General features: G+C 39.1%; 3 protein-coding genes across 5 annotated transcripts; 1 reads left to right on the top strand and 2 right to left on the bottom strand.

The window, feature by feature from the left end:
• Positions 1-490: 490 nt before the first annotated feature.
• LOC126626623 (uncharacterized) lies at positions 491-2,995 on the bottom strand. Of its 2 annotated transcripts, none has more exons than XM_050295997.1 (4): positions 2,836-2,995; positions 2,341-2,627; positions 1,604-1,792; positions 491-724 (listed from the first exon to the last, which is right to left on the bottom strand). In XM_050295997.1, exons 2-4 carry the CDS (start codon positions 2,602-2,604, stop codon positions 641-643), a joined length of 537 nt encoding a protein of 178 aa, XP_050151954.1. In that variant the 5' UTR covers positions 2,605-2,627; positions 2,836-2,995; the 3' UTR covers positions 491-640. The 2 variants fall into 2 exon arrangements, with proteins under 2 accessions (XP_050151954.1, XP_050151955.1); XM_050295998.1 differs by having other exon boundaries at positions 2,341-2,655; positions 2,836-2,980.
• A 103-nt stretch (positions 2,996-3,098) lies between these two features.
• Positions 3,099-7,090, top strand: LOC126626621 (pentatricopeptide repeat-containing protein At5g61990, mitochondrial-like). 2 transcript variants are annotated; one of them, XM_050295995.1, is made up of 2 exons: positions 3,099-6,521; positions 6,648-7,090. In XM_050295995.1, the coding sequence occupies exon 1, from the start codon at positions 3,216-3,218 to the stop codon at positions 6,294-6,296; it is 3,081 nt and encodes a 1,026-aa protein (XP_050151952.1). In that variant the 5' UTR covers positions 3,099-3,215; the 3' UTR covers positions 6,297-6,521; positions 6,648-7,090. The 2 variants fall into 2 exon arrangements, with proteins under 2 accessions (XP_050151952.1, XP_050151953.1); XM_050295996.1 differs by having other exon boundaries at positions 3,099-6,530.
• A 457-nt stretch (positions 7,091-7,547) lies between these two features.
• Positions 7,548-14,098, bottom strand: LOC126625835 (ADP-ribosylation factor GTPase-activating protein AGD3-like). The gene is made up of 20 exons (XM_050294937.1): positions 12,886-14,098; positions 12,268-12,344; positions 11,828-11,928; positions 11,681-11,751; positions 11,482-11,544; positions 11,267-11,311; positions 11,049-11,114; positions 10,882-10,929; positions 10,692-10,787; positions 10,574-10,615; positions 10,236-10,451; positions 10,015-10,146; positions 9,712-9,936; positions 9,520-9,606; positions 9,100-9,435; positions 8,877-9,022; positions 8,702-8,795; positions 8,437-8,602; positions 8,109-8,358; positions 7,548-8,000 (listed from the first exon to the last, which is right to left on the bottom strand). The coding sequence occupies exons 1-20, from the start codon at positions 12,928-12,930 to the stop codon at positions 7,886-7,888; spliced, it is 2,421 nt and encodes an 806-aa protein (XP_050150894.1). The 5' UTR covers positions 12,931-14,098; the 3' UTR covers positions 7,548-7,885.
• Positions 14,099-14,146: the final 48 nt, after the last annotated feature.

The raw sequence follows: 14,146 nt of genomic DNA, 5'->3' as shown, positions 1-14,146 counted from the left end.
CAGAAGCAACTCATAGATGCTATCTTCTGGAGGCTCGTAAGTACGTAGAATTGGTCCAATGTAGGCTATGTGTATGACTCTTGATTAAAAAAATTCGATATTCACTATGTTACATAGTCGAAAGCAGGGCCGGCGCTGAGAGGGTGCAAGTGGTGCTACTGCACAGGGCCCCAAATCGGAAGAACCCCCTATTTTTCAATTTTGCATGCATTTACGTATATATAGTAGTATGTGTAGAATCTTACAAACTTCAATTTTAGTGCAAGTGGAATTGTTGCTTCTTTACATTGGCTTAGGGGATGGGTTTGAAACTCATCTTCATCATTTTTTCAGTTTATATTTTTATTAAATGCATAAGCTTCAACAAAATAATATAAAAATTCCACACAATAACATGAAAATTCAAACCCTGACCCTCTAAATAGTTAAGGAAAAACAATGCGCCACCTTTCCACTTGTTGATTTGTTAAATTTGTTTGTGCTATTAGAATTTATAGAAGCTCAATTGAAAACTAAAGTTATTATTTTGAACAAAAAAATAAAAAAATAAAATTCTTAATACTTTTTAGGGCCTCCAATTCATTTTTGTACAGGCCCCTGAAATCTCAGGGCCGGCTCTGGTCAAAAGATGGGGAACAAGTCACTTGGAAGTGTGTCTAACGCTTTCTTCAACCCGAGCAAATGCATCTGTCAGCACATCTATCGTCCAATCCTTCACATCCTCCTGCGAGAAACGTATGAACAAACATTTATTTCCTGCTCGGAAGTAAAACATAAAGGGTAGCAGATGTACAAAGCATCAAACCGTTTTCATTCGGGACAATGGAATGTACATTTCCTACTTATGCTCTTTCAGAGAAATCCATTAAAATCAAAATATTTAAGATCTATGGTTTTCTACATTCTAGTGCAGTGTAAGACCCTTCCCGTCGGCAATGAACCAAATTATGAAACAAAAAGCACCGAAGTAAAATATCACAGAGATGATACTTTCTAAAGCAGTTAAGCATAGCAAGGTCGCAACAGAAAATTTTACGCCGGTTGGAAGCTATTAAGGGTGAGAAACATGATACAACTTAAACTCCTCAGATCAAGAGGCAAATATATGGTTCAGAACTTGTGAAAATGTCAGCAAATTTGTCACCAGTGCAAGTCTAGGTACGCAAATATCCAAGTGCTAAATGGCCAATTGAAAACGAAAAATAAAAATACGTGGTTGCTAAAGCACTCACGTATGTTAGGAAAACCAGTAGTAACGTAACGTTCATGTACATTAGAAAAACCAGCGGCAATCTAACATTAATGTGCAGTAGAAAAACCAGCAGTAACCTAACATTCATGTGCATAAGCAGACCCGCTAAAACTAGACTCAAATTCTGTAAATGGCAGCTTGGGGGAGAACATCAGCTGGTGCCATTAGTTATAAAACTTGAGATGCTATACCATTTTTCATTGCATATATACCAAAACGACACTGCAATTTGATGTAGGAAAACAAGACTGATCCTAGCCTATTATCCAACGATCAGCAAGACCAAGACTGCAAAAACAATGTTACAAATATGTAGCACTGGTTAAGAGTAAAAAATAACTTATGCCTCACCATGCGTAATGGTTCTCCAGTTCTTAAGCGTGCATTTGGACGAGCAAGTTTGGATTCAAATGGAGTCCTCGGTCTTACTTCACGAATTTCTTCCCATTCCTCTCGGGAAAGCATCCTAACAGTGCCTTGCTCAGCAGGAGCATTCTTTATTTTGCGTTCAATCAATTCTTGGGACCTTGAGTCATCGTACTGCCAGCGATGAGAGGCCGTTACATAAGTCACTATATAGACTTAAAACCAACGAAATCCAAAACATTACCTACATCAAACAAGGTAAGCCATTCCCTCTATTGTCCGGAAAATAAAACCTTTACAAAAAAGCTCTACACTTCAACAAGGTATAATTCATTTACGTATTTCATCTTCCTTTGAATCAAACATGCCCAGTGACAGGTAAGAAGACAAGATTATAACTTCCAAGATCTAATTTTTTTATCTGATTTTCAGCCTTGATCTAATCCTTTTTATTGGTACGAGAAACTAAAATTCTCAAGCATTTATAACGTGCAAACAAGTAGGAAACCATTCTTTTCTTGGAATAAACAAGCAGCACTAACAATGGCAGAACAATGCAGTGTAAAAAAGACAGCTATGAATATCATCAAAATCAAAATTTCCACGAGATGCGATTTCTATTCGGAGATTACAATAAAGCAACAAAATTTAGGAAACAGAAAGCAAATAAACAAATGGGGTTGTGGAAACATTGATAGAAAAATGTGGTTAATTTTTCTTACCATCATGAGGAGCTTGGCGAAGAGGGCAATGCCAACTGCAGTGAGAATCTGGGGCATTGTGGCTGTGTCGAGGTAGGTCATGGACTCCGGAACCTCGACGAACACCGAATGTTTATCTTTCTTTGAGCTTCTCCTCCTCCTCATTTTCCCCAACTCTGCAATCTTCATCTTCAAGCTTTCGCTCGGCGCGTCGTAAGTATGCAGCAAACGCCTCTGCCCCTGCCTCCCAACTGACCACAGCACTCTCTGCCTCACCCAGTTCATACCCGCTGGCTTCTATCACTTTCCTATGCAGCAATAGTTCAAAGACCAAAGCTTCAAAGTAAATTTCACATTTCTTATTGAACAAATTGTATAATACCCACTTCATGAATCGAAAAGGAGACAAAAGTCCATTGAACAAAATAAATGAAAGAAAATTAGCCATTAAATATACGATCCAAAATTGCATAACCCATCAAACACTTTGAAAAAACAGATTGAGCAAGAATGTACCTGATGCTGATTAGATAGGAAAATTACAGAGCATCCATGGATTTTTCTGCAGAATTCAAAGGAGGGTATGTTGTTTGCAGTGCATTAATGGAGGTTACGAGTTCAAGAAGCTTTGAGGAGAAAGAAGAAGAAGGAGGGAACCCAGCTGCGACCAACCGCAGATGAGAATTTGGAGCTGAAGAAAGTACATGGCCATTTGGGTTCATTTGGGTTTTCGAATTGGGCTTCAAAGTTCAAAACTTTACAAAATAGTCCAGCCCAATCACAATCTCTCTTCTTTCTCTCCCTTACTCATTTCACCCTGGTCAGATGACTTTGTGTTGCTCTCATGCCTCCATTGCCATAGCTGAGTGGCTCACAAGTTGGGTTATCAGGAAAAAATGGGGTTATTTTCTCATGGAAATCTCTTTGCATTTCATCTGAGCAATCGAATTGGTATTGCAAAAGTAAGACTTGCGATTCATATCAAATACTGCACCACCACCTCGCAGCAATCAGAGACGTTCAAACAGGACGATGACGAGACAGTGAGAGAAATCTCCACCATCCTCAGAAACCACAGCGATTGGCACTTGGTTCTCAACTCCTCGCACCTCCCCAGGAAGCTGAACCCACATGTGGTCCGAGCCGTTCTGCAGCAGAACCACCAGGTTGGTGACCCAAAGCGCCTCCTCAGTTTCTTCCTATGGACCGATACCCATCTGGGTCTTCCCCAAAATTTGCATTCCTTTTCGATTCTTGCTGTTGTTCTGTGCAATTCCAAGATGTTAGAGCAGGCTAATGCTGTGTTAGATAGAATGGTTAAGACCCGAAAACCGGTTTTTGAAGTTTTGGATTCTGTTGTTAGTTGTTTTAGAGATGGTGAGTGTGATGGATCTGATAAGATTGTTTTTGAGATTCTGATTAGAGCTTTTATGGCGGCGGGGCGGTTGAATGAGGCTGCTGATGTTTTTCTGGGACTTAGGAAAGTTGGGATTTTGCCAAGATTGGATTGCTGCAATTTTCTGTTGAATGATTTGTTGAAGTGTAATAAAATGGAGTTGTTTTGGAAGGTGTATGATGGGATGTTAGGGGCGAAAATGAAACCCGATTTTTACACTTATTACAATGTGATCCATGCCCATTGTAGGGCAGGGAATGCCGGGCAGGGAAAGAGGTTTCTATTTGAGATGGAGGAGAAGGGTGGTAATCCAGATTTAAGTACCTATAATGTGGTGATTGGTGGTTTGTGTAGAGCTGGGGATGTCGATGAAGCCTTAGCGGTAAAGAAGTCTATGGTTGAGAAGGGATTGGTCCCGGATAGGTATACTTATTCGGCACTTGTTGAAGGGTTATGCAGACAGAAGAGATCAACAGAAGCAAAATTGATGTTGAAATACATGTATGATGAAGGTTTGAGTCCTGACAACACCTGCTACGCTGCCTTGATTGATGGGTTGATGAAAGAAGGTTACTTGGAAGAGGCTCTGAGGATCAAAGATGAGACAATTGATCGTGGCTTTAAGTTGTGCGATTCCACATGTAATGCAATTTTTTCTGGGATGTCTAAAATTGGTAAGATGGAGAAGGCAGAAGCTCTCTTGAATGAGATGAATGTTATGGGCACTAGACCTAATGCCCAGACATACAAGTTCTTAATTGACGGGTATTGTCGAGAGCAAAATATGGTCAAGGCTTGTGAGTTACTTAACGAGATGAAGAAGAGGAACTTTGCACCCAATGTGTACACTTATGGAGCTATAATCAATGGCCTAAGCCGGTGTGGAGATATGCAAGGGGCTAATCAACTTTTGAAGGAAATGACTAGCAGAGGTTTGAAGCCAGGTGCTGTTGTCTACACAACTGTAATTAGAGGTCACGTCCAGGAGGGAAAATTTGGAGAGGCAATCAAAGTACTAAAAGGAATGACGGAAAAGGGGGTCATGCCTGATGCCTTTTGCTACAATTCTCTTATAATTGGCCTCTGTAAAGCCAGGAAAATGGACGAAGCCAGGACTTACTTCGTGGAAATGGTTGAGAGAGGATTAAAGCCTAATGTGTATACTTACGGGGCTTTTATTCATGGGTACTGTAAGGAGGGGAAAATGCAACTTGCGAATACGTATTTCCAGGAGATGTTGAGTTGCGGTATAGCTCCTAATGATGTTATCTATACAGCCCTGATTGAAGGGCACTGCAAAGAGGGTAACTTAACGGAAGTATATTCTACATTTAGGTGTATGCTTGGACGAGGGGTGCTCCCAGATATCAAAACTTATAGTGTCATTATTCATGGTCTCTCAAAGAATGGAAAAATTCAAGAAGCAATGGGGATTTTCTCCGAGCTCCTTGGCAAGGATCTGGTTCCAGATGTTTTTACTTACAGCTCTCTCGTATCTGGCCTTTGTAAGCAGGGAAATGTGGATAAGGCTTTCGATCTTCTTGAACAGATGTGCCAGAGAGGCGTTGATCCAAACATTGTTACTTATAACGCCTTGATTAATGGATTGTGTAAGTCAGGTGACACTGATAGTGCCAGAGAACTGTTTGATGGAATCTCCAGAAAGGGTTTGTCTCCTAATGCTGTGACTTATGCTACAATGATGGACGGATATAGCAAATCCGGAAATATAACCGAGGCATTTCAGTTATTAGATGAGATGCTTCTACGTGGGATCCCTACAGATAGCTTCATCTACTGCATCCTCATTGATGGGTGCTGCAAGGCAGGTGACCTGGAGAAGGCCCTGTCTTTATTTCGGGGTATGGTGGGGAAGGGCATTGCTGCCACTTCTCCTTTCAATGCATTGATTGATGGCTTCTGCAAATTGGGGAGGGTGATGGAAGCTAAACAGTTGTTGGAAGATATGGTGGATAAGTATGTGACACCAGATCAAGTCACGTACACGATTCTGATTGTTTCCCTCTGCAAAGAGGGATTGATGAGAGAATCAGAACAGCTCTTTCTGGAAATGCAGAAAAGGAATATGACGCCAGATGTTTTAATGTATGCTTCACTTTTACACGGATACAATAGCACGGGAAGCAGATTTAAGATGTTTGCTCTCTTTGAGGACATGGTGACGAGGGGACTCAAGCCTAATGAAGTTACATATTGTATGATGGTTGATGCTTATTGCAAAGAAGGTGATTTGGTAAAATGTTTAAGGTTGGTGGATGAAACTTTGGTCAATGGTGCAATCTCGAACAGTGTAGTGGTTGATGCACTGACAGGTACACTATTCCAAGGGGAAGAATTTTCTGAGACAATGAAGGCACTTGATGAAATGGGAGAACAAGGATTTGTGCTCAGTCTTGCTACATGCAGCACATTAGTTCACGGATTTTACAAATTAGGGAATGGGGAGAAAGCAGCAAGGATTTTTGAGAGCATGCTTAGGTTTGGATGGGTTTCACAGTCCACCAGTTTAGATGACTTAATTCATGAGGACCAAAGTGAGGCTAGCTCTGGAATATGCTGAAGCAAGAAAAGGTGGCGATCAGGCACAAGTCTAGTTGATTGTGACAGAATTTCTGGTTCTCTTCCTATTCATTGCTTCATGAACCAAATTCAAATGCTGGCTCGAGGGTGGACTTAGCAAGTTGTGGTGGTGGAAAAGGTCTGCTTTTGCCAATGCGCAGCTTCCTCATTCTGGACCAGTGATTGTGTTCTCCCTAAGGGATAAAGCAAAGTTGTGGATTCAATGGTTAGACAGGTAACCTTTTACCTGTGCAACTTAATAGTTTACTGCATAATGGTTTGGAATGTTTCGGTTGATTTAATTTTAACCTCGTGAATACTTGGTGCAACTTTCTTTTTTGGTTTGAAACAGATGTTGATGTAAAGAGGATGGGGAAGGGACAGCAATGGGAGGATACAAAGTAGTCAGTACACTCGAAGGTCAGTGTTGTGGGTTAATTCAGATGATACGAAGATGGGTGATAAAAGCAAGATCAGGTAACAATGTCATGAGGTGGTTGTACAGGTAACAGACCTTGCAATTTTGCTTGTGAAAGAAGCAACTTAGTTGGCTGATATTTTCATGCTGGAAGATTTCTGCTTCTTCGTGCTCATTTGTTTAGAACTTCATTGTTCCTCCCCTTAATAACGTCTGATATTACGTAGCAAGTGCCCTTGTATTGTACAGAATGAATGCAGATTAGATACGAAAGAAAATCATTTCGAGTCAATGTAAAGAGGATCTGTTTTGAACATTCTACTTTCTTGTATCTCAACAGTCAGATTTGATGAACGACTAAATTGCGTCTTACTCAATACTCATGATGCATCTCAGCTGTTGGCGTATTAAATCTTAATTACCGTTATGCAAATTTGCAGATGATAGAGCTGTCTGAAGCTGCTGGTGTTTCTGGACAGATTGAATTCAACACTCTTTCTAAATTGCTTTTATGCTTGATGTTTATCGTAGCAGATCATTTGATTTATAAACCATGTTTTCCTTTCTTATCTATTCATACAAAAAGGCCATCACTACTCATGGACGGTAATTAGTTAAAATTAAGATAGGTAAATTGATTTTGCAACAAAAAAAAGATAGCTAAAATGCTTAATTCCTTCCAATATTAAATTAAAAATTTATTTTCATGCACTCATTTTTCTCTTTTTGCATAGGTTTATTATTGATTCTTGATTCTCTTTTATTTTTTTTTAAAATCCAAAAACTAGAAATAAACAAAAATACATAAGAAAGAAAAGGTCGCGCAGAAATCACTTCCCAAAAAATCGGCAATTCTTAAAAAAAAAAACAAGAAACAAACAGTTACCTCATTGATACAAAAGCAAATGAAATTGCCTAAACTAAACTGATCATCTACATACAAGTACAACAACAAAACAACTTTGCCAAAACCTCCTAGCATTCCTTTTCTATACACAACCAAATTATAGAGAACAAAATAGTACATAAACAGATACAAACCAAATCAAACTGCCTCTATTTGCCTCAACCCACAAAACTAGACTGATCCTACATTTCGAAGAGGTAAAACGTTCTCACGTTTTCGATCAGTTCTCGTGTTAAGTATGTGAAAAAGTTTCGGTTTTAAAACATCATCTGCCGGAGTTTGTTAAAAGAGCCAGCATCCCATTGTCCTTGGAGGCTGAGTCTGATACAAGCTCACTTGGTGTTTTACCTTCTCTGTCAGTGGCTTTTGGATCAGCTCCCCTGCAATGAATTAAACAAGCGGATCATTTAATAAAAGCACTTCTAGAAGAACCAGTTACGAGCAGAAGTGCTTCGTACAGAAGCAGTCCCAAATGCACAAAGGCTTACCTTGTTAGAAGCAACTTTGCAATAGCAATATTCCCTCTTATAACGGAATAATGTAGTGGTGTTTGACCTTTTGAATCAGTAGCTTTTACGTTGGCACCGTACTGTAAAAGGAGCTCTACCATGCCAATATCGGCACTTTGGCAGGCTAGGTGAAGCAGGGAACAGCCTTCAGCAGTGTCTTCTGCAGGCTGAATTTCAGTTTGAGTGACGGAATTTAAGTTACTCGAGGAGGGCTTGTCTCCAGAAATATCTGCAAAGCGACCAAATTGGTATCAATTATTTTCTGTTCAACCAATCACATTGCATTTTGTAGATTATAAGAGCATACCATCTAATGCTTGCACAGATCTGGAATTAACATCTGCTTCATAACCAATGATATAGCGGTAAACTGCTTTCTTGTCATTAGCACGGACGCTTTTGCACAACTGTTGCCCCATGACATGAAGTTTGTGATTGTTTTTTGTACGACGAACAAAAAGTTTTTCTGCATACTGCATTTAGAAGGAAATCTCAGAGGTTCCGAACAACACATCATATTGAAATTATGCAGTTGAAACAAAAAGGAGTGAGCAGACTATTTAGAAGAATACCTTTGCTTGAATATACCTCTCCTTTGTCGAATTAAGATCGTCATTACATGGCTTTATCATAAGAAACGGCTCATTCCTATCAGCCTTGGAGAAACTACATTGCACGAACTGACGAGTTATTAGCACACTAAAAATATTAGTTTTAATCATATAGATTTAAGGAATCCTTAATTACCCTATAGGCATGTTATCAGCCTGCAAACTACTTCTTGAATACAACATCTCCTCCCAAATCGAGTTTGCAAAAGCATTTCCCAGTGATTGAAACAAGGTTAAGACAGAAGGTTCCCATACTTTCACATCAAGTGTTAGTGATCGAACCTGCATCAAAGCAGTATTAAACAAACCGAGACATCCATAACCATTTCACAGAAAACATCTTAACCTAGATAACTTGCCTTTGATACATGTACACCAAGATTACGATGAACACCAGAGCATTCAATGCAAATAAGAATTCCAAGGTTCAAAGATGCCCAATCTGGTTCAGGTGCACCACAATCAGCACATTTGTCATTACCGCACACTCTTCTCAGTATGTCAATTGGTTTCTCACTTTTCTCTTTGAGCTTGTGCGGCTGCATACTTTTAGAGATTCGTAGATAATTGTAAGCTGTGATCTTAGGTGAGAGTTCCTGGATAGCTGTCTGCTCAGCATCAGGAGCGCTTTCTAATAAGTTGCCCTCGTTTCCAGAGAATTGATCGTCGCTTCCTGTAGGGCTAGTTGAGAGACGCTGCAAAACAATTGTTATAACCATTTCAACAACTATAGATTCAAAGATTGCATGTCCGAAAGAATGCACATTCTGTAAAATTACCCTCTCAGGTGTCTGGAAACTCAACAATGAAGCTATTACTCCAGTTATTTTCTCAATCCAATCCATTTGGTCAAGTGCATTCTCTGCCTGCATCACCGAAAAAATTTGAGAACCTACCGTCATATGTTTAACGTGTTAAATTCACTATGCATCTTGCATTACCCCTCTGAGAAATTTTTGGAAAAGAAATACCTGTAAAGTGTAGATTTTAGCAGGTGATATAATTCTGAAGCAGAACCTTAAGTCCGTCTGGTCTGCATCAACCTTTATCGTTGATGTCAGCAAGTTCACAGTGTGGCTAGCAACGGATTTCTCATCATGTACACCGCCATGGTAATGAGATGAAAGCCATCGACTCAAAAGCCCGGAGCCATTTTCAGAGGAATTATTCTTCTGTGGAGAAGATGGACTACCATACTGAAACGGTATGATTAACATCAAGTAAGCAGTGGGAGGCACAAAACAAGGTTTACATAACGTATCCAAATGACTTACAGATGGCCAACTCCATGGTTTGCGATAGTAGTACAGCATCCCTCGACTATCAAGAATGAAATACCTTCTTTTCCAGTCACCTCTCAAATTGGAGGAACGCTTTGATAGATATCCTTGCCGAATGGTTTGTACCTGAAGAGGATATTCATATCTATAGGGATGCAACTTGAAAGTATATCGAAACTAAAAGATATCCAAAAAATATCTGCAACTGCAAGTACCTTCCCCTTTGCAGCAGATTGCATCACTTCCTCGATCACTTTATGTGATTTCCTAGAGAAAGGTTGCGGACCATCTCCTTTGCTAGAACCATGGATACCGCTCAAGGACTGTGTACTTTCCCTATCAATCTGCTTTTTGTACTCTTGTATCCTTTCGTTGAGACACATCTGTTCCTGGTTGCAACTTTCTCGTGTCTGTTGCGCGTAAGCCAAAACCTACACCGAAAAAACAGCAAAAACTCTTACAATCAACAATTAACAGAGAACTTTGCCATGTGACGGGACCGAGCCTCTTCACGAAAAATACCAAGTGATGAAGAAAGTTTGTAATTGCAAACCTGATGAATGTAGGGTTCCATTGCATGCAGTAACTCATAACTCTGCAAACGGAGGGGGACAATATCATAAGCAGTGTATATGTTGGATTGCAAATTACGCTAGGGTTGTGTCCTATACCTGTTTGAAGTAACGAAGATGAGCGTCCATCACCCCGCTAACAGCTTCCAGAAACTCAAACCTCTTTTTGGCCTCGATATCAGAAAGAACAGCAACCTGGATACATAAGTGGACTATATGTTGAAAGCCTATCTGCTTTCTGCATTGTATCTTTCTTCAACACAAAATGTCGTTGTGAAACTTATCTTACCAGGCTGAAGCGGGCTTGCTCAAACGAGGATCTTGCATTCTGCAGTTCCTGGAATGTCTCTCTACCAAATTAGATTTAAATGGTCACCCATGGAAAACTATCTTAATTCAACCTATACAACAGACTAAATAATACTGGAATTCGGAGGTAAACCATTGCGGATATACCTCCTCTATACTAGCAGCTATATCCATCCTCGTGCTCTTCCTCAATGACAGAAACTTCTCGCGTGCCTGTGCATAGAATACACATTACCCTTGTAAGTCTGACAAAAACACATATGCTTGCTGCACAAGAAACCATATTTTGATTGAAGAAAAATATTGTGTTCTACAAACTTCAACAAGTAACACGTATGTATGAAATTTTCAGAACAGAAGACCACCTGATCATATACAAGTGAAGTCTTGTCAAAACGCTTTCGGGATTCCTGCATCAATAAGATACTTTAGCGAAAAAGGGAATTTGTTAGACAATTAGAGGGATGAAAGGCAGTACAACACATCACAGTTCATTATATCGAAAGCAATGCCATGTAGAAGCAACTGCTGTAAATATAGTGCATATGTAAACAAGCCTACTTAACCGTTCGCCTTGTACCTTGACTTCATGGAGGTCAACATGGACAATGTTCACCAGCCTATCATTTACCATGTGCTCTATCTGAGAACAAACATGAGATTTCAACACATCAATCATATATAAGCATCGAGAAGGTTAAGGTTGAAAAAATATGATCGCTATCGACATATATTGTTCAGATTATGATTTTGTTGAGGAAACCAGAACAAATTACTACCTGTGAACGCAAAACTTCCTTGTACGTCGCGATTTCTCTTAATGCAATTGTGAATCTGGACATAACCTGGCCTGAGAAAATTAATGTGGAATTTATAAGTACTGACAGAAAACGGGCAGACATAAACACAACCATACACAGACAAACCTCCTAAAGCTGAAAAAATAGGATCATTGTGGCCTCCCCCAAAACTTTCGAGGGCAGTTATAAAAGCGATTTCACCATCATACGCTTCTCCAAGTCCTTCTCTGAAAAATTAAATTGGATACAAATTATAAGATTCATATAACAGTTGCTAATAATTATACAACTACAAAAACAACCTCCGCAATTCCATCTACTTTTCTTAAGAAGTAAAAAACTCCGTGGTTTGAACGGGGGGAGATTGTGGGGGAAGTTTTGGTTTAACTTCTTCATATGAAGAGGGTATAGTTTTCCTCTGTGCATTCATGGATACTAAAATTCCTAAGATTTGATGTTTCGACGTCACAACAAAGACACGACTGCGAAAGAAAACTGTTCAACGAGGAAGTGGTCTCATTATTCAGCTCGAAAGCATTAGGAGATAGAGAGACTTCTCATCATACGTGTACTTTCGGCATCCTTTGTAGAACTTATAACATCTTCCCCTCAGTGACTCTGCACTTTCCTCCAAGCCTTGTATCTGTTTCCAAAGTAGCAAACATCAGTAAGCAAACATCAAAACTTCAAGAGTCCAGATTGTGCAGAGTAACGAATATCGAATAAACAACAAATGCATAACTTTCTTCATCCCACGTAATTTCTTTTTCGGTGCAAGGAATTTTAACGACAGGGTTTCGAATATGATTAGAACATCAAGGTTGCTGCGTTAGCTATCTATATTATGCAGAAAATGTTTCACTATATGCGTTTATTTATGAAGAACATCAACCAAACTGGCAAACTCTGATACAAGCAAAAAAATGTCACACCATTGTTAACCATAATCCATAAATTCAGAAGAAAAAAAAGGAGGTGAAATTTGTAAATTATAACGATAAAATCAGCTACCAAAACAAACAATTTGATTCGAGTTTTTTTTGGCATAATTTAACACACAAAAGTAATTACAATAAATATAAAAATATAGAAAATGAAGAAACTTATCGGTGCTAATTTAATATCTAATCTAACAAAATTTATCGTTTGACCAAAAAAAAAAAGAAAAAAAAGAAAAAAGAAACCTGTTGGCGGAACATAGGCGAATCATCGAGCTTTGCGAAATGCATGTTTGGAAGGATACAGAGATGGCCTTCGTCTTGAATTTCTGCACAGAGAGAGAGGAGGAGGGGGGTGCCAAAAGCTTCCTTCTTTATTAGTCAGAAAAAAAAAAAAAAACCTTCTTCTTGTGTTGCTGTTTTTGGTTTTTGTTTGAGAGGGAGGGATCGAAAGTGAAGGGAGGTTTGTGCAGTTGGAGGACGAAGGTGTCTGCGATTTTTCATGGCCGTTACTAAAACTTAAATTACATGTCACCAAATCTCACCCGCCTTTTTCCTTTTTACTCTCTCTCTTTCTCTCTTTTTTTTTCTTTTTTTTTTTATAAAATTTATTACTATTATTCGAAACTATTACAATAGTTTAGGTTAGGGAGGTTCAAACTCAGAATGCACAGGTGAAAACTCAACACGCTATACACTAGGATATTAAACAAGATACAACATATTTGTTTGAACCTATACAATGCAGTATTAGAGGAGGGAAGTCTAACATAGAACATCGGCTGCAGGAATAAATGCTATTTTCTACTCGGATTCTAGGGTAAATCTCTCAATGTTAAAAGAGGCATAAGTTATAGGATCTTATCCCAAAATGATTAAAAACACTTATTTTACAATCAATATAAATTTAGTAGGATAATTCGAGATATGAATGGCCGGTCGATCAACGAAATACAACCGGTGGACCGGCCTCTCACACCCCGCAAGATTTGTCATGCATGAAATTCAGGGTACCTAATTGTACTTAAAATCCAAGTTGTTAATATAATGAAGGTAATAATAATGTTACGTTGGCCAAAGCCAACTACTTTTTTCCAGCAATTGATGACATTGATAGAAACCTCATTGTCGGTGACACCAGTCTCTTTTGCCACTTGCCGGTATTAAGTAGTCATGCTGTGATATCTGATAACCAAGTTTCTCTAGAGATGGATATTTCCCCGACAAATCCGACCCCCGCCCCGCACACGGCGGGTTTGGGCAGACCCACAGAGAAGGCCACAATCGCATTTTCAACTAAAACCCATAAAAAAACACAAGACTTTTTCTCTGAAATTGACATAACTCTTCATTTTGGTCATTGAGATTTGAAATCGATATAAACGGTCCCTGAGTTTGCCCACCATCAATCATTTTGGTCATTCCGTGAAAAATCTCTATTAAATAAAAATAAAATGATAGAAATACCTTCAATTTCACAGAAGGAACAAAATAACTGACGCTGAAC

This window comes from Malus sylvestris, chromosome 6, assembly GCF_916048215.2.
Source record: "Malus sylvestris chromosome 6, drMalSylv7.2, whole genome shotgun sequence".
Classification (NCBI taxonomy): Eukaryota; Viridiplantae; Streptophyta; class Magnoliopsida; order Rosales; family Rosaceae; genus Malus; species Malus sylvestris.
Note: the sequence above shows the minus strand (reverse complement) of the source record. Positions and strands in the feature narration are given on the sequence as shown.

Coding starts and splice junctions, on each gene's coding strand:
- LOC126626623 (XM_050295997.1), bottom strand. CDS start 2,604: ATGAACTGGGTGAGGCAGAGAGTGCTGTGGTCAGTTGGGAGGCAGGGG. Junction 1,793..2,340: donor TCGCCAAGCTCCTCATGATG/GTAAGAAAAATT, acceptor CATCGCTGGCAG/TACGATGACTCAAGGTCCCA. Junction 725..1,603: donor CTGGAGAACCATTACGCATG/GTGAGGCATAAG, acceptor CGTTTCTCGCAG/GAGGATGTGAAGGATTGGAC.
- LOC126625835 (XM_050294937.1), bottom strand. CDS start 12,930: ATGCATTTCGCAAAGCTCGATGATTCGCCTATGTTCCGCCAACAG. Junction 11,115..11,266: donor CTTCACTTGTATATGATCAG/GTGGTCTTCTGT, acceptor TTCTATGCACAG/GCACGCGAGAAGTTTCTGTC. Junction 10,616..10,691: donor ATCTTCGTTACTTCAAACAG/GTATAGGACACA, acceptor CTCCGTTTGCAG/AGTTATGAGTTACTGCATGC.
- LOC126626621 (XM_050295995.1), top strand. CDS start 3,216: ATGGGGTTATTTTCTCATGGAAATCTCTTTGCATTTCATCTGAGCAAT.